The sequence below is a fragment of the Lupinus angustifolius genome, chromosome LG14 (genome assembly GCF_001865875.1).
Source record: "Lupinus angustifolius cultivar Tanjil chromosome LG14, LupAngTanjil_v1.0, whole genome shotgun sequence".
NCBI lineage: Eukaryota > Viridiplantae > Streptophyta > Magnoliopsida > Fabales > Fabaceae > Lupinus > Lupinus angustifolius.
The window spans coordinates 13,649,285-13,667,091 of record NC_032022.1 but is presented as its reverse complement, the minus strand read 5'-3'; the positions used below and the strand labels follow the sequence as shown (position 1 = coordinate 13,667,091).

General features: G+C 33.8%; 4 protein-coding genes across 9 annotated transcripts; 2 read left to right on the top strand and 2 right to left on the bottom strand.

Moving 5' to 3' along the window:
- On the bottom strand, window positions 855-1,869 carry LOC109326525 (RING-H2 finger protein ATL11-like). The gene has a single exon (XM_019559220.1). It carries the CDS (start codon window positions 1,808-1,810, stop codon window positions 860-862), a length of 951 nt encoding a protein of 316 aa, XP_019414765.1. The 5' UTR covers window positions 1,811-1,869; the 3' UTR covers window positions 855-859.
- LOC109326164 lies at window positions 5,302-7,935 on the top strand. Its single transcript, XM_019558844.1, has 6 exons — window positions 5,302-5,709; window positions 5,828-6,094; window positions 6,866-7,017; window positions 7,235-7,340; window positions 7,437-7,559; window positions 7,743-7,935. The coding sequence occupies exons 1-6, from the start codon at window positions 5,515-5,517 to the stop codon at window positions 7,860-7,862; spliced, it is 963 nt and encodes a 320-aa protein (XP_019414389.1). The 5' UTR covers window positions 5,302-5,514; the 3' UTR covers window positions 7,863-7,935.
- Window positions 8,834-11,193, top strand: LOC109327096 (28 kDa ribonucleoprotein, chloroplastic-like). Of its 6 annotated transcripts, none has more exons than XM_019560120.1 (5): window positions 8,834-9,245; window positions 9,335-9,433; window positions 9,988-10,284; window positions 10,433-10,543; window positions 10,598-10,780. In XM_019560120.1, exons 1-5 carry the CDS (start codon window positions 8,895-8,897, stop codon window positions 10,673-10,675), a joined length of 936 nt encoding a protein of 311 aa, XP_019415665.1. In that variant the 5' UTR covers window positions 8,834-8,894; the 3' UTR covers window positions 10,676-10,780. The 6 variants fall into 6 exon arrangements, with proteins under 6 accessions (XP_019415665.1, XP_019415664.1, XP_019415661.1 ...); XM_019560119.1 differs by adding an exon at window positions 10,808-11,193 and having other exon boundaries at window positions 8,835-9,245; window positions 10,433-10,688; XM_019560116.1 differs by adding an exon at window positions 10,803-11,193 and having other exon boundaries at window positions 8,835-9,245; window positions 10,433-10,710.
- Window positions 12,838-13,344, bottom strand: LOC109326407 (classical arabinogalactan protein 9-like). The gene has a single exon (XM_019559091.1). It carries the CDS (start codon window positions 13,342-13,344, stop codon window positions 12,838-12,840), a length of 507 nt encoding a protein of 168 aa, XP_019414636.1.

Genomic DNA, 17,807 nt, shown 5'->3' with positions numbered 1-17,807 from the left:
TATTTAATAATGATATGTGAGTGAAACAATAATGAAAGAGAAAGTATTGTTATCAAGTTATTGTCAATAGAGTTAAAGTTGCCATACACATTTACCCTTAAAGATGTGACAATGTTAAGAATTAAAATTAAGCAATATAACTAATTTAATGTGGTACAATGAAATAGTCTTTTTAATTTAACTATCATTGTGTATTTAACTCTAACCATTGTCTTATTTGATATGTGTGTGGCATATACAAATAATAATTGCTTAAATCTTTTGCCTCATTCCCACATGTTATGAAAATCCAACACTTATTTAAACGTAATAAAAAATCACATACAAATTAATACGATCTCCTCATGTATTTAAATCTAACCATTGTGTTATTTAATATGCGCTTCATATATACTAATAATAATTGCTCAAGTCTTTTGTCACATTTCCACCTGTCATGAAAATGTGATAGCTATTTAAACAAAAGAAAAATTTACACACAAATTAATACATTCACCATCAATATATAAAATTTATCTAAAAATAGTAAAGGATATTTAATTTATACAACACACTAATAGTGGATGATAGACTTATAATGTAAATAAATCTTGTACCACAATGTATCAATAAATATAAATATATATATTAAACTCTAAAAAAAAAGTAAAAAAAAAACATTAATTTCACATTCTGACAGATCATTTTTGTTTGTAGCAAATGAATGCATATCCTCTCCGATAAATCTAATCCTAAGTAAAAATATTGACATGTGATATTAACTTTTTTAACAGCCCAGATTTGTAATTAATTTTTTAATTACGTAATTTAAAAATTCTAAACAATTTCTCACCCACACATTCCATTACCATGGAGTATCTCATTTCTTAGGAACTAGTTGGTCAAAAGATCGTTCTCCCACTTCTTTATTAGATTCATCAGTACCCTTGGTTGACCCGGTCGAACCATCCTTACCCCTTGGACTAAATCCTTTCCGGTCCGACCGGGCAAACCGTTCCATGTAACTCCTTCCACGACCAGTGTTTATACTCCGTGTTCTACGAACCCTTTTCTCACTACCCTCAGGCGTGAGAGCCACGTGCCAACTCTTAGCAGTTCTTAGCTTTGTCATCACCAATTTGTTCTTCACCTCTTCTGGCAACCTCAAAGTAAACCTCTCAAAATTCTCACCGAGTTGAACCAGCGAGTGACCCGTCGTGTTTGAACGTGGGAACAAATTCTTGAAGCTAAACCCCTTTACCCTTGAAATAGGTGAACGGTTCTGATGAACCGAATTATTAGTATTCAATTTCGGGGACTCTTGTATAACTGAAGCTTCTCTTACACTATCATTGTTATCTTCATCGGCCTGAACCGGGTTCGGTTCCGGTTCCGGTTCGGTGTGATTCCGAATTTCTATAGCGATTTCTTCGTCATTGGTGGGAGAAAGGTTAGCTCTGCAAACAGGACAAGTGGAGTGATGAGCCAACCATGCATCAATGCATTCAGGATGAAAAACGTGGTTACAAACTGGTATCAAACGCAGCGTTTCATCGTCTTGGAACTCGTTTATGCACACGGCGCATTGTAGCGTGGCCATCCCTATCTTAAGGCTTTTCACGGTGGAGTAGATGAAAGTTGGAAATGTTTCTACGATCTCTTCGTCTAATCCACGTCGCCGGAGGTTGCTTCCGCCGATCGGACTATTTAGGTCGAATCTTCCTCTGATCCTTTGCTCACTGCGCCGACGATTGTAGATAGCAATGAAAATCAGCAAGAAGAATGTTACGACCAGGATCATGAAGACCATGACCGTAAACTTGTCGAACATGATGTTTTTAACGGTATTGTCCGGTGGTAGAGGTGTTGGAGTGTTCGGGAACTATGCGGTGGTTGGCTGTGGAGAGTGTATAAGAATAACAAGTACGACAAAATTCACATTTAAGAACGGTCATTCAACAATGTTTCCTACTACAACAACAAAATATAAGACCGAAGATATATAAGAGGAAGTAGATGTTAAAGATTAAAGTGAAGGTTAAGTAGTGTAATAATGGACATAACTAATGATTTGAATTTGATGAATAGGGTTTGGTTTGTTTGGTGTCAAAACAAGCAAAATTGTTTGATGGGTTTATGATAAGGCACTCAGAAACTTTCTAGATATGGGAAAGAAGGAGGGTGTGAACAGAATCCATTAATATTATTAAAAAAAGTTAATATAGTTAAATAAAGTTGCAGAAACAGTTAAACAATCCACAGGCTATAACTAAACATTTGTATCGTTCATGATAAATGCCTTTTTAATTTTTAGTGTGTTACTTAGATATCTACTGATAAATTATTAATTGATGAAGTTTCTGTGAATTAATTAATAGAAAATTGAATAGGTGTTGGTGGATGACTCACATTGCACAAATTGAAAATTTGGAGGATTCAAAGTTGTCATCAAAATAAAATGAAGATTAAAGTCATATAATCATAAAATATTTGAGATTCGAAGTGCATCAAGCCTTTTCTCTTTTCCTATTTGAATACTCAAAGGATAATCATAAAATAGTGATCATATTCATATCCAATTCTTTGTTCGATATAAAGGGTATTTTTTATGAACAAAATGAATTTCTTATTTGTGCATGATCAATCGTTGAGTTTTTTGTTTTAATAAATCTTATTTTTCTCTTAATATGTAAAAACTTAAATAAAACATAAATACATTCGACGATTGTATTTATGCTTTGAAGAAGCAATTAAAACAAAAAAACAATGATGTGAAGAAATTATGGTTGACTTTGTTATAAGATAAAATTGCTAAGGCATGCCATCCAATGAGGGTTTATGACTTTGGTGAAAAAGACGTAGAGAAAAAATTATTTTTTTAGGTGAAGAAGATAACATTATATTATAAATATCATCTTATTAAGAATTTTTCAAAAGATAAAAGAAACAAAAGGAGATGTGATAATATACTTTTTAAGGAAAGAGACAAATCCAAACAAAGGAAAAAAATAAAATTACATGACAGTAGGCATAGATGTTATAATATAATTCTTTTAATAATTTATTATTTGTTTTAGTGAATATTTTTCAACTTTCTGAATTAAAAAAGTTAATACTCCTTTTATCTCAATTTGACCCATTCAGAAAATAAAAGGTGGATTGATATACCTTGAATGTCAAGTTTAGTTTTTTGAAATGACAAATATTTACATTATTACATATTTCAAATTTATAGCGCATAAATTCTAAAGTTGTAATGCCCCGAAAATTACTCCAAAAAATCTTGCTCAAAAATGGTATATTTTTTTTTGATACCATATGAAATTTATTTCCATATATTCATTTCATTTTCGGAACATCACTTTAAGTAACATGCAATGCGGAAAAATCAAAATCACCATTACCTAAAGATAATAGAAATATAACTCAATATAACTTTGAATCACACTTCATTAGAATATTATGAAATGTGTGTACGAATTACAAGTCAGAATCCTAATCGTCGCCCAAATAAAACTACTCGCAAAATAAATACCCTACACAAGTACACTAATCAAAAAGCACAAGGGCCGGTGTAGGTATAACCGTTTTCCTCAATCCTCCATGCCCCCTCCTGAGACATCGACAAGTGGTAACACAGAATAATTCCTACCTTTTCGTAGAGGTATTCTGGTTGATTGGTAAGTCTATATAAAGGGAGTAAGACATATAATGAATATTACTCATTGACGGCATGGAATTACGTGGAATATCACATCCAGACAGACACGCATAATAAACACAATATATACATCACATAAAAAAAAGCACAATGATGAATGATGTTATAATCTCATATTATGAGGGTCAAAGTCCACAATCTCAATGTATGAATGTTATGCTTATTTCATCCATCCTTTCACCAATATCCTCCCAATATACTATTCGGAAAAACCAAGAGTACAGGTCCCATAACAAGCCGATTCAGAAAAACCCCTCTTTGCAATCAGGATCAATGAGAGGGATGCCCAGAAAGTGTTTGATATGACACCGTCCTGAAATGGACAGTTCTTCGGAACAGATCGATCATATATCCTTGCGAGGAATAATTTTGGTGCGTTCAAATTGGCTTGTTATGGGACCTGTACTCTTGGTTATTTGTGAATAGTATATTGGGAGGATATTGGTGAAAGGATGGATGAAACAAGCATAACATTCATACATTGAGATTGTGGACTTTGATCCTCATAATATGAGATTATAACATCATTCATCATTGTGCATTTTTTTTATGTGATGTATATATTATGTTATTATGCGTGTCTGTCTGGATGTAATATTCTGTGTAATTCCACGCCGTCAATGAGTAATATTCATTAGATGTTTTACTCTCTTTTCTTTCTATTTTTCTTCTATTCGCATTTTATTCAGATGGATCATTCTGCCAGGATTCTGAGTTACCGCTTGTCGATGTCCCAGGAGGGGGCATGGAGGATTGAGGAAAACGGTTATACCTACACCGGTCCTTGTGCTTTTTGATTAGTGTACTTGTGTAAGATATTTATTTTGCGAGTAGTTTTATTTGGGCGACGATTAGGATTCCGCCTTGTCCTTCGTACCAACATTTCATAATATTCTAATGAAGTGTGATTCAAAGTTATATTGAGTTATATTTTTATTACCTTTAGGTAATGGTGATTTTGATTTTCTGCATTGTATGTTACTTAAAGTGATGTTCCGAAAATGAAATGAATATATGGAAATAAATTTCATATGGCATAAAAAAAATACCATTTTTGAGCAAGATTTTTTTGGAATAATTTTCGGGGCGTTACAAAAGTGGGTAAGTTTTATAAACTTATTTACTGTTTTAAACTTTATTCATGAAAGTCATATTTCAAGTTCACCATTTTTTTAAATATTTATAAATGCTCAAGTGGATCCAAAGAGAATTTATCCAAAAGTGATAAGCAAACACCTTGGTAAATGGAATAAGCAACCTCTTTTGCCATATTTAACTAGTTCACAATCGAAGTTATTTTCTGGTATTATGAATGATATTCTTATATTTTTTATTAAGGAAAATATTCTTTTTGGGATTCGTAACTGCTCCTCACAACAATTGTCATTATCAGGAATTGAACCATCAATTTTAAAGATATTATTGGACTCCTGCTAGAAAGAATCCTACTTAAGTTGTGAATTTGACATTAACAATAGAACTGATTAATCTCCATTGGGCCACCTTGTGTGGTAACCCATCACAAGCAGTGAAGATCCAAATGCAATTTGCCGAATATTAAACACTGTCCCAACGGTAAACCCATTCAAATTGAACGGAAGAATCACGAGATACTTAAAGACATGAATATTTGATTTTCCGACCAGAACCAAACAACACCATTTCTTCTGAATTCTGGATAAGAAACTTGGCCTCTATTTTTCACTCTATGTCTCTTCGAAACCCTAGAATTTGGGGATTTCTTCTTCTTTTGCTTTTGGTTTAATTCAAATACTGATATTCAATTGGTTCCTTTAGTTCTAACAACCGCAACAATGGATCCTCTTCCCCGAGACATCGATGATTATATCAAACAATCAATTGATCATTCCTTAGGTCTTCGTGTTTCTTCACAAACCCTAGAATCTAAGCTTCGAGTGTACGAAGAGTCGCAGCTACGCCTCCAGAAACAGAATATTCACATTTTGTCCAAATTGAAGGAGAAAGACGAACTCATCGAACGCGTAAAGGTTTCCATTCTTTCCGAATTTTCATTTTTTTTTAATATTTAACTTATAAATAGTAGTAATTAATAGTTTTTTGGATTTGATGGTTGAAAAGTTCGGTTTTGTAATTGTTTTGGAGTAGTGTGAAGCGAGTATGAACGCCCAAGCTTTGAAGAAGTTCGTTGAGGAGAATCAGAGGTTGGCGTTGGAGTGTAAGAGTTTGTTGGCTCAGTGCCATCATTTGGAAAAAGAATGTGTGCTGTATGATAGTGACAGAGAAGCTTTGATGGAGTTTGGGAACAATGCTGATGAACGAGCACATGAGGCTCAACAACGTGTTATCGAGTTGGAACGGAATTTGCTCTTATTGGAGGATGAATTGAAGAAATATAAGTATCACAATGAATTGGTAAATTATTCCCCCTTTTTAATTTTTAATTTTGAAGAAATACATTTGTGCATTTCTTTTGGATGTGGAATGGTTTGAAATGATTTTCCGAGCAGTTTGGTCTATCAATGAGTTCTGTGATGGATTGGTTGGAATTTTATTTTGTAATGTTAATATAACATTTTGGACTAGGAAAGCATAGGGGGCACTGGGGCACCTTCCTTCAGATTATGTTTGAGTTCTTTTGAACAAACGGAGTACAATATATGCTTACCTTAATTTGTTGAAATTTGAAAAAGATTTTGGCAAAGTGAACCTATTCAACCCAGGCTATGGAACCATATAAAAGAAGTTCACCATAGGTAGGAGTTGTTGCAATGTTTTTGCTTTGAATCAACGGAAGCAGTGACAATTGACAATAGGGTAAATGTGTTGCACCTCAATGATTTATAACCTAATTTTAGTTTCTTGATAAAAGGGTGGCCCATTGCACAAGGCCACCTAGTGGGGGGAGGATATATGTAGGTAGTTTTACCATCGCAAGCGAATAGACTGTTTTCAGGATTTAAATTCATGACTTTTAGGGCCACCATTCACCAGACAAGCAACCTTACCGTTGCGCCGATGCTCACCCTCTAATTTTAGTTTCTTGATAACATTAAAAAATGAGATCAATAGATGTGCGTGCTGCTTTTAACTCCCCTTGTTTTTAAAATTGAGACTATAATAGCTTCAAGTTTTTAGCTCATTGGTTGCCAATGTTGAACTCATATATTTGTTTTTTCTGTGAAGGTTAATTCTTCTGCATGTGTGACTGAGGAAGAGAGTTTACTTGACTCTTTTTTGGCAACAGTTGCTAGTGGAGATGACGGTTCTACATATGCGGTTTTGAAAGCCAATAGTGAAAATGAGTCCTGTAAGAAATTACTGACCATGTGGAACTGGTTAGCTCCCAATCTCCTCATTCTCTTATCCCGTTTTCTTCTTTTTCCCATTCATCTTTGGTCACCATTCCATTTTGCCAATTTTAACTGCCATCATATTCCATATAATTAACATAAAATTAGGTTATATACCATCAAAGTCAACTTGTATTCATTTTAGCATTACAGTTTTTCCAATTAAATTTAGAAGCTTAATTGTTAATTATGGATTTGATAGCATAAAGCCATCAACTGGGAGAGTTTTGTCACTAGTTGCCAAAGTCAAGTCACTTGAGATAGATAAGGAGCATCTTAGAACCAACCTTCATAAAGCTGAGAAGGAGGTAAAGATTGAATGTCCCTTATTTTATGAACCATTCAGTTTATTGGATGATTTGAATATTTGATTGTTGATTCATATCTAATTCCGCTTAGTATAGGTCGAAGTACTTTTTGATGAAAACAACATATTGGGTAAGGAGAACAAAAGGTTATGGAGGCTATGCAAGGAAAGGAAGCATTCCGGTTCTGATGGGAAACATACCAGCAGTGCATCTGCCAAGGTGAGAAAGGTTTAAATGAAAATCATATGTTGTACTTTTGTAGCATCTATGCACTGCAAAGTTCAGGTTCATTTAATTTCTTTCTCCATGCTTATGATATATACCCAAATAAGTGACCTAATAGGTGTTATATGCATCTTCTGCTTACATCTCATTTTAGTTTATATGTATTTGCTTTTGCAGTCAAACAAGAGAAAGACTAGTCCCAGAAGAAGCACTCCATTGGAGAGGAAGATTGATTTTGACGATGAAGATTTAGCAAGACAACCTTTGTCACCCTTAGGAAATAACTCCCAAATCTAATGTAAAAAAGAAGTCATGACTTTTTTCAATACAAAATTTGACACCTTTTCATGATTTACAATGGGATTCGTTAGTCCCAGTTTGCATATCAGTTCTTGTAAGAATCAATCAGAGAATTGATCATTTAAAAACTGCAAGTTTTTGTACAAATGACATTTATCTGTTCTTGTGATTTATGTTGAGGAAGAAACTTAGTATCACTTATGCTATTGCACAAGTTAATTATTTAAAAGTTGTAATTATTATTTTTCTTACAAAAAGGAGAATATTTCTATCTTTAATACATTCATTCAAATTATAAGGGATATACCAAAACATTTGGTGGTGTAAAGTCTTACTAGATCCCCAAGATTAAAAATTCGGTTCCTAGGAGCGACACTTATTAGGAGATGTAGTCATGAACCTGAAAGAAATTAATTATTTATCCAAAAGGGGAGGGAATACATTTCCAAAAAATCCCTTCCATATATCAAATATTCACATGACACTAAATATAGGTGGTATTTCTTATGAAGAAACAACTTTATGGATAATATAATTCATTATTTTGCATTATAGAGGAAGCTTTTTTTCAAACAAACTCATGTATTTTCAGTATTATATTATATTTATAATATATCAACTTATACTAGGAACAATTTGATAAATGGGTACCAATAAGGTTTGACATAGGGACAAAGATTATTTGTTCCAAATGGTGTCTCACTTTCTCTCTATTAGAGTGTTATTTTTTATTATTTTTTGTTTTTAAATTTTTTATTTTATTCACATGTCAATATATAGTTAACTTGGAAAAGAGAATGAGACATCATTGAAAACATATCATCCTATTTATTGATACACTAATATAAGTTCTACTTGATTCTAAGATAGTCAAAAGTCAATAATTTGATTCTAGTTATTGGAATGACCTGAAATGGTTAATCCCTTCACTTATCCTCAATGGGTACATAAGTACCAAATTCCTTATCCATTTGAGTGTATAGAGTGAGAAAGAGTGAGAAAGAGTGTGAACACTGCTAAGTCTTGTGAATGGTAATGGCGCTACGATTACAACATCATCCATGGAATCCTTCACTTACTCACTTTTCCACACAACACCAATCCCATAATCAAAACTCTTTCTTATCACTTCAGAAACATTCCTTAACCAATTTCTCTCTACGTTTATCCCTTTTTACAACCAAACAAACCCGTCCTCATTTCACTCTCAGATTCGCAACCACTTCCCAAAAAGAAGAAGAAACCCAACAAACTGAGACTGAGGAACCCACTGAAGAGTTTTCTCAAACAAGATTGCTTGCTCAGAACGTGCCTTGGACCAGTACCCCTGAAGATATTCGCTCTTTGTTTGAGAAACATGGCAAAGTTCTTCAAGTCGAGGTTTCTTTTCTTACTTCTTCGATTTTATTACGTTTTATAATTGTTTTCTTACAAGAGTTAACTATTAACGTTTGTTTTTGCGGTTAAAGCTTTCTATGCATAACAAGACCCGAAACAGGGGATTGGCGTTTGTTGAAATGGGTTCGCCTGAAGAGGCTGTCGAAGCTATGAAAAATCTCGAATTATCTGTAAGAATTCTGCCTCATATTTCTCTTATCTTTTGGTTTTCTAACTTGGGATCTGTTTGCGACCCGAATAAAACTCGTAAACAAACTCTTAATGTTTAGACACATTTTTTTCTTATTCCCTTAGTCTGTGTTTGGATTGATGGAATGTTACTAGATGTAGGAGGATAGCCTTAAGATAAAATTGGGATGACATGAATATTTCAGAAATGGTTTTTATTCGATTTTTCGCATAATAATAAGTTATAAAACACATCACTGACAATTTTAGTCTCATCAAGCTTTTAAATTGTGGTCTAATTGCAGCTACAGTATTAGTTATGGTCGCATTTTTTTAACATTATTCGCAATTGCAGTAAACAAAACATAACTATAATTTTAAAATCATGCTCCCATCAATTGTTGGTTTGGATTTTCTGATTGATTACTTAGGCATAAGGTTCAGTTTCTTTGTATTTTTGATTAGTGGATTCAGTTTGGGATATTATATTTGTAAGTAGACCTAGGAAGAGAGACCTTGATTTGATGTGCTTTTGCTTTGATTCAATGCTGTGTAGGAGTTTGAGGGTCGAATAATAAAACTGAATTATGCTAAGCCAAAAAAGAAGAAAACTCCACCACCCACTGGGGCACCAAAGCCAGAAGTATTATTTAACGTGTTTGTTGCGAACTTGTCATATGAAGCGAGGTCTAAAGATCTCAAGGAGTTTTTTGAGACAGGAAGTGGTAGTGAGAGTATTGTTTCTGCAGAGGTAATATTCCATGATACCCCGAGAAAGTCATCAGGTTATGGATTTGTGTCCTTCAAGTCCAAGAAACAAGCTGATGAGGCTCTTACTGAGTTTGATGGAAAGGTAACTTTGGGTTTCATATCTCAGATTATTAATTTCAATGCGCATTCATGAATTTAGGGAATGCCATCCTCGTGGTTTTTCTTCAAAATTTCGTAGTATCTTGAATACTAGTTTTATTTGGAGTGATGTGGGTAAAATTGTTCTGCAGATTTTTATGGGAAGGCCAATCAGGGTGGAACGTAGTAACCGATTTGTTAAACTAGCGGCAGAGGAGAGTGCAAAGTCTGAAGATGCATCTTCTGAGTTGAGTGTTAATGAGGCAGAAGCGAACATAGCTGATAATGATGCATCTTCTGTATTGAGCGTTAATGAGGCAGAAGCAAACATAGCTGACAAAGATGCATCTTCTGAGTTGAGCGTGAACGAGGCAGAACCAGATAAAGCTGATTGACACCATTGCTTACCTGCTGCATATCAATATTATTGATGCTGTATGCCCTTGCTTTATACATTTTGTTGTTTTCTCATTCTTACTGTTACCACTAATGCATTGCCTTTTATATATTTCAATTATGTGTTTTAGAGGTGATTTGCGCCTTTTGTAAACAAGCGGCTCAAGAGTTACGAGAAATGAATTGGTGTAAGCGCAATCATTATTTGTGATTCAAGAATGATCAGGTCTCCATGGAATCAAGATATCTAATGTAACAGTTGTTAGAATATTTTTATGTCTTAAGAAAGTCAGAAACATATAATTATCAGTAGTGTTTTGTATCTTCATTGGTTAGTTCACATTGATGACTCAATGAGGTGTGGTTGTTATCTATGTATCAATTTCTCTAATATTTGGGATAGTAAGAATATGGGTTCTAAATTCAAAGAGGGGGGAGGAGGAAATCTTGATCATAAAATCTGTGTAACATTACAAAACCATTTTTAGTTTGTTACTAGTAGTTGAAGCTTGTTTTATGGATTTAATTTTTGATTTATGAGTTGTAGACTAAAGATATCTATGATTGTGTGGCTTGAAGTGGCCTGGATATATTATATTCTCTTCTATAGTTAGACTTCAATGTGATTGCTTTATAAATCATTGCCAGTTCATATTCTGAATCAGATTCTTGTATATTGAGTTAACTATGTTATATTTTCAACAAAACTCTGCCAAGTGCCAATGCATGTAAATCTCTAATTTGGTGATGTTATCTTGATGGAGTCTTACGGTTATACTAGACAATATAGTATCATGGGTAACAGAGGACATAAGAATGATATTCTTAAATTATATGAATCAAACTCATTCTCAGCCAGCATCACCAAAGCCTAAACCGTGCGAGATGCCTCAGGTTGGGCTATTGGTGCTGATTATAGCACATGGACTAGTGACAAGGCATTCGCAGTTAGTGATAGCCTCGATAGGAACTAAGAACCTTCCATTTCAAGTTCAATGATGATATGTTTGTGTTCTTTACTTCTTTCCCCTTACTATTATTGGGCCCAAGCCCAAGCGGGCCGGAGAGGTGATGGTGCATACATGGGAGAGTTTTTGTTTGTGTGAGTACTCAACCACCACAAAACTCATTATACCTATTGAAATTTGAAACACACTCCTTAGATAGCATTAAAGACATAGCCTTTCAATGTCTCACATTCATCACATCATTTTTTATTTCACACCAAAAAGTCGTGACGTTTTTTTTGGTTTCTCATAGGTATCATCGCACTAGAGGCAATCATGTCCGAAACAAGAACATCCGCAAGTACGTGGGGCTAACTCTCCAAGCGGACATTCTTTTTCTGCAAGATAAGGTTTGTAACAACAAATTTGAAGAGCAAATCTTGAAGAAAAGTTACTTTAGGAAGCTTACTAAAAATTAATTTTAGAAATGTTATAAGAATCTGCCCACTAAACGCTCATTAAAAAACTACAAACTCATGCCGTCAAAGAATACAATTAAGTCACACCATTAAAGGTCAGTTTCATCTTTTTCCCGATGCAGCAGTCTGGTTTTTTTCTTCTTTCCCCATGCAGCAATATCAAAAAACACCTCTGTACATCTATTTTATATTATTTAATACTTAAATTTTTTGAAAACTATAATAAATATGAAATACTTAACTTAATAATTTTAAAAATCAATAGTAAAATAAAATTTTCATTTTTTTCCATCTGAGATAATGGTTTGTAGAGATGCATATAATCTATCTATCCATAAAACAAAAGAATAATCTCCATCTCATTACCTCTGTACAAAATGAAATGACAATAGTATGAGATCGAGTAGAGAAAAAATTCAGATAATTATTAAACCAATGAAAGCATAAATAAATGATCCACAATCAAACAAGATTACTGATAATGATAATTCATAATATAATAAATAATAATGATAGAATCATAGAGTCAAATTATCGAAATCAAACTCTAGCAACATTCCAAAATATACATAATCCCCACGGTCCACCACTAAACACAACATAATAATTAAAAATACTAATATTCATCATTGTCTCTGATCCAAATGAACAGAGTCTCTCGTACTTATATATAATTAATAATGACGCTAATAATAAACTCAAACCCTAACCCCATACACAACTACGCTGACGTCATCATATCTGCATCAGCAACACCACGGCGGCGACAGCGGCGGATAATACATATCCGCCACCGGAGACTCTGTAGAGGGAGATAGTGCCGCTGCTAGGTCCAGGAGAAACGGCAGATTCTGCCGGCGCGTCGGAGACAGAGGGCGTGTCAGCAGCGGGGGAGACGGCGGGGGAGGATGTAGGAGGAGCGGGAGGAGAATCGGTGGGTGAGTTAGCGGTTGGGGCTTCGGCAGAGTCAGGGGTAGGTGAAGGAGGAGAAGTAGTAGTTTTTGGAGGAGGAGGGTTGTGAGAGGTGGGAGAGGGAGCGTTGGTGGTGGAGGTAGGAGGAGTGGCCTTAGGGGTAGGTAGAGGTGGCGGAGTGGCCTTAGGTGGAGCCGCAGCTTGCGGCGGAGGAGTAGCGGTGGGTGAAGAGGCTGAATGAGTGGGTGCCTGAGAAGGAGATTCACCGAGTGAGCCGGTAGCCAGTAAAGCAAAGAAGAAGAAGAAGAAGAAGAAGGAAAGCGAGGCCATGGTAAGAGAACTAAAAGACAAAAAGGGTATTATGGACCTTATGTGAAGTGAAAGATCATAAAAGTGTTAGGAAAAAAAGGAGTTGAATAAGGATTTTTGACAGAGAATCAAAGAAATAAATAAGAAAGGGTTGGTGTTTCTATATATATATAATAGATGGAAGAGATTTTGGTTTTTGAGAGAGTTGAGGTAAAGAGGACTTTGTGTCAATAAGTGGCGAATATTTTATTGCTGGGTCCTAACCGAGTCAAACGCGATAAACCAAGGATTCTCAATTAAAACAAAAGCTATGGTAATTGATGCAGAATAAAAATAGGTATTTGATCTTTTTAAATGCAAAATTTGTTTACAAAAGGAAAAATAGAAAGAGCTTCGGTCTTATAATAGAAAGATGTGTGGTTGTTTCCCTTTACAATATATTTATTTCAGTTGGTATCCATAACTCTAGTTGTCATTTATCCTAATGCTTTGGTTAACTTAATTTGAATTTGAGATTTACTATGATATTTGCTGTTTTGTTTTTGTTTTTAATATTAGAGGTGAAAATAAAATCTTGTTTGATTCAAGTAAGTCTGACTCTTTAAGAATTGACTTAAATTTCCAAGTCAAAGTTGAGAGTAATGTAAAATATTTTTTCAATCTAAGATCGAATCAATTAAAGTTATTTACTTCTGAGCAAGTTAATACTATAAAATATATGCTACCTACTGGTTAGAATAATGATAAGAGTGAAAATTTATTTACTCCAAGAGTAAGTTTTAAAAAACTTACTTCATATCTCAGTCATCAATTCTATAGATATATAATGGTTTAGATATACTCACTAATTAAAACTATTGGATTTTCCTAGAATTGGTGGTCAAAATAGGGAGTAAGTTTGAAACATTTACTTTAGAGTAAGCAAACCCCTCCTCTAATGATAATTATATAAAAAGGAAATGATATTTTAAATCGATTGTATTGAAAATTTAACTAGCTTGAAAAATTATATTCACATCATCACAAATACGATGTAGATTCGACTATAGCATCCGTGACCGGTTATTCACAACATGGCCAAATTACTTTACATAATTTGGAGGTCTTTTTCAACATATTTCGAAACATTATAGCTTATTTTATAGCCAAACTTAGTTTGGATCTCAAAGTCTTCATAGTGTTTTGGGACCCACCACATATGAGAGCATTTAGTACCTTGCACATGGACATGTACTTCATGCTTTAATTTTGTTGTTTTATCTTTGTGCTGTATAAAGAAAATGTAAAAATATATAAACAAATATAGAATATTTTAAATTATTATTTTATATGTAATATATTTAATATGTATAAATTTAAATAATTATGATTTATGAAAACAAATATTCCTAAAACACTTGACGAAACCTTGTTTTTTTAAAAGATTGGAAAACATGTTTACAAAGTTTGTGGGATGTCAAAAAGAAAACAAGTATTCCTAAAGCACCTCCAAAGAACTAAACTCAGACCCAACACATTCTTCACTCTCTGATAGTTGGAATGAATGAAAACAATCTACCCCTAAGCACCCATCTTACTCATCTTTCTATGTTGGTTATTTGTGGTTGTGTATTGTGCAAGAAAAATTGCCAAACTATGTAGTTCATGATTTGACCGATTTAAAGGTTTTCACTTTCCACAAATTTATCTCATCATTATCTTGTTTAGTATTCACCCTGCTCACATATGTTGGTTTCTCACTTTGTTGGAACTGAAATGTTATTTTTTTTAAATGTCATGTCTTGTTCGTTTCTATTAGTAAAGTATACCAAAGACACAACAAACACAGAAATAATGTTCTATTTAGCCATGTTCTGATATGTAACTAAAGGTTAGTTCTAACTTGTAAACTGTAAGTTAGTTCACTTTCATGTAAACTGTTAGCGTTATCATTGTATAAAAATGATAAATCTTATTCGTCCATCTTTATCTGGTTACCGATTTTGATTAGAAACAATTGCATGTAGAGAAGTCATGGTTGTAGTGTACGATTTATGCAAGTGAATATAAAAAAATGAAATTTTATAAAACATGTAAAGAGGATAATGGGTTTAGGACTTCTGTGAAAAAGTCGTTTTGCCATTTCACGATTTCTATAACACGTAAAGAAGTCGAATAGTGATTCCACGACTTCTGTAAATGTAGAAATAGTGTTGTATAGAACGACTTATGTGAATGAAATTAACCAAATTGTTTTATAAATCACTTGATAAACAATAAAGTTTCTAAGCGTGAAGTTGTGGGTTTGAATCTCATATTTACTATTTCAAATTCATTGATGTAAAGTTATTTTTTTGGAGGATTAACACTTGTGGGTTTTTTACGTATGCAACCTCACCTAAAAATGAAGGAAGACATGATAACACATTGCATTATAACTTTGATTGTAGGCTTTTAAGAAACTTGTTATAAGAAGAGGTGATTTGTCACTGGTAGACACATTCACACTCAAACATTCTCCTTTTAAATGGCTTCTAGTTCATTAACATTAATAAAATGTGTGAACTATGATATGCAATTTCCTAACATTGACTCTCTTCAACAACACACAATGAATACACAAAAACTACACAACTTTTTGTCCATATTGCAAAAATGGGTTTACCAACCTCAATTCTCTCCAACAACATGAAATATGGATGCATTGGCGAGTAAGTCCTTGATTTTTTTTAATTCTTGATTTCTATTGTTAAGTGTCAAATTGTTAAAGAAACTCATATGCTTTTGGGACACTTAGTGAGCATTTATGTTGTAACTGTGTAAGATTTCCGATAACTTAGTAATCTTGTTTTGTGTAGGAAATTTTATGTGTTTATGTTGTTTCAAAATAAGATTTAAGAAAAAAAAGGAGAAAAAGGAGAATATTGGTATTTTTGAGCACCGCAAGCCTCGCCCAAGCGAGAAGAGGGTCACCCAAGCCACAAATAGAAGAAAAATCACCAGAAATCATTGTTGTCCCTCGCTTGGGCGAGGGACTGTCGCCCAAGCGACAATTGGAGCTAAAAAGGCCCTGATGTTCTGCCTGATCCTCGCTTAAGTGAAGGATCCTCGCCCAAGGGAGGGATGTCTCGCCCAAGCGAGGTACTCAGGTCTGAAAGTCTCTTGAGGGTTTGGAAGTTGGAACTGATATTGGCGGTTTCAGAAGTGAGAAAGGGACCCGATTCACTTTTCAGAAGATATTTGGCACGAAAATAGAGAGAAACACATGGAGATTAGGATAGAAATCGTGGAAACGATTCTACTTCACATTATTCCTTGTATAATTTCATGATTCGAGTGTTGTAATAGCGAGAATGAGTGATTAGATATTGTTGTGAGATTCGAAATGTAATCTTCTAACCTTTGTACTTCTGGATTCGATTCCATTGTAATTGTTATTTGATTAATTTCATTCATATAAATCGTAATCGTGGAAACGATTCTACTTCGCATTATTCCTTGTATAATTTCATGATTCGAGTGTTGTAATAGCGAGAATGAGTGATTAGATATTGTTGTGGGATTCGAAATATAATCTTCTAACCTTTGTACTTCTGGATTTTATTCCATTGTAATTATTATTTGATTAATTTCATTCACATAAATCGTAATATGCATACACCACTTCTGCATTTACAGAAGTCATAGAACCACTATCCAACTTTTTTACATGTTATAGAAGTGGTGAAATGGCAAAACGACTTCTTTATAGAAGTGTTAAACCCACCACCATCCGACTTCTTAACATGTTTTTTAAAATTTCATTATTTTTATATTCACTTGCATAAGTCAGTACACTACAATTACGACTTCTCTACACATAATTGTTTTCCACCAAAATCAGTAACCGTTTAAAAAATGGACGGACAATATTAATCATTTTTTATCCAATAGTTATGCTGACACTTCGCATGATAACGAACTAACTTGTTATTTGTAAGTTAGAACTAACCAGTCACTAAATGCTGCCTTTGCGCTCGCTGCTCCCTTTTAACCATAAAATTGACACCATTCCTATAACTGAACTTTAGATTGCTCTTTTTTTAGCTTCAATGTCATGCTTAGCTCCAAAGCTCTATTAGGGTTATTTTCTTACCTTTACTTCAGCAACACTATGGAAACAAGCTTGAGTCTTGTAATGTGGGTATTCTGTTTTGAATTGTGTTTTCCCCCTCTTCATGTTATTGCTTTTCTTTGCTTTCATAGGCTTAGTCTAGGTTAAAATGTATGCTATATATAGTGATATGAAAATGAATTAGTTGTCCATATATTTGACCACCCTTCACCCTCTAATTAAAAATATTTTAGTTTGATGAATGACAAGACTTTGGCATAGGAAATGACACAAAGGGTTCGACAAGTGATGTTTTCCCTCCATCTACATGTAAATCACCATTAACTAAATCAAGTTATTATTTCCCTATACAAATGTTTAGGTGACAACGATTTAAGAATTTATGTAAATC

Bases quoted from the DNA above. Each gene is read 5' to 3' on its own strand.
- LOC109326525 (XM_019559220.1), bottom strand. From the start codon at position 1,810: ATGTTCGACAAGTTTACGGTCATGGTCTTCATGATCCTGGTCGTAACA.
- LOC109326407 (XM_019559091.1), bottom strand. From the start codon at position 13,344: ATGGCCTCGCTTTCCTTCTTCTTCTTCTTCTTCTTCTTTGCTTTACTG.
- LOC109327096 (XM_019560119.1), top strand. From the start codon at position 8,895: ATGGTAATGGCGCTACGATTACAACATCATCCATGGAATCCTTCACTT. The intron at 9,246-9,334 runs GTTTCTTTTCTT...TTGCGGTTAAAG, and splicing joins GCAAAGTTCTTCAAGTCGAG to CTTTCTATGCATAACAAGAC. The intron at 10,285-10,432 runs GTAACTTTGGGT...ATTGTTCTGCAG, and splicing joins TTACTGAGTTTGATGGAAAG to ATTTTTATGGGAAGGCCAAT.
- LOC109326164 (XM_019558844.1), top strand. From the start codon at position 5,515: ATGGATCCTCTTCCCCGAGACATCGATGATTATATCAAACAATCAATT. The intron at 6,095-6,865 runs GTAAATTATTCC...TTTTCTGTGAAG, and splicing joins ATAAGTATCACAATGAATTG to GTTAATTCTTCTGCATGTGT. The intron at 7,560-7,742 runs GTGAGAAAGGTT...TTGCTTTTGCAG, and splicing joins CCAGCAGTGCATCTGCCAAG to TCAAACAAGAGAAAGACTAG.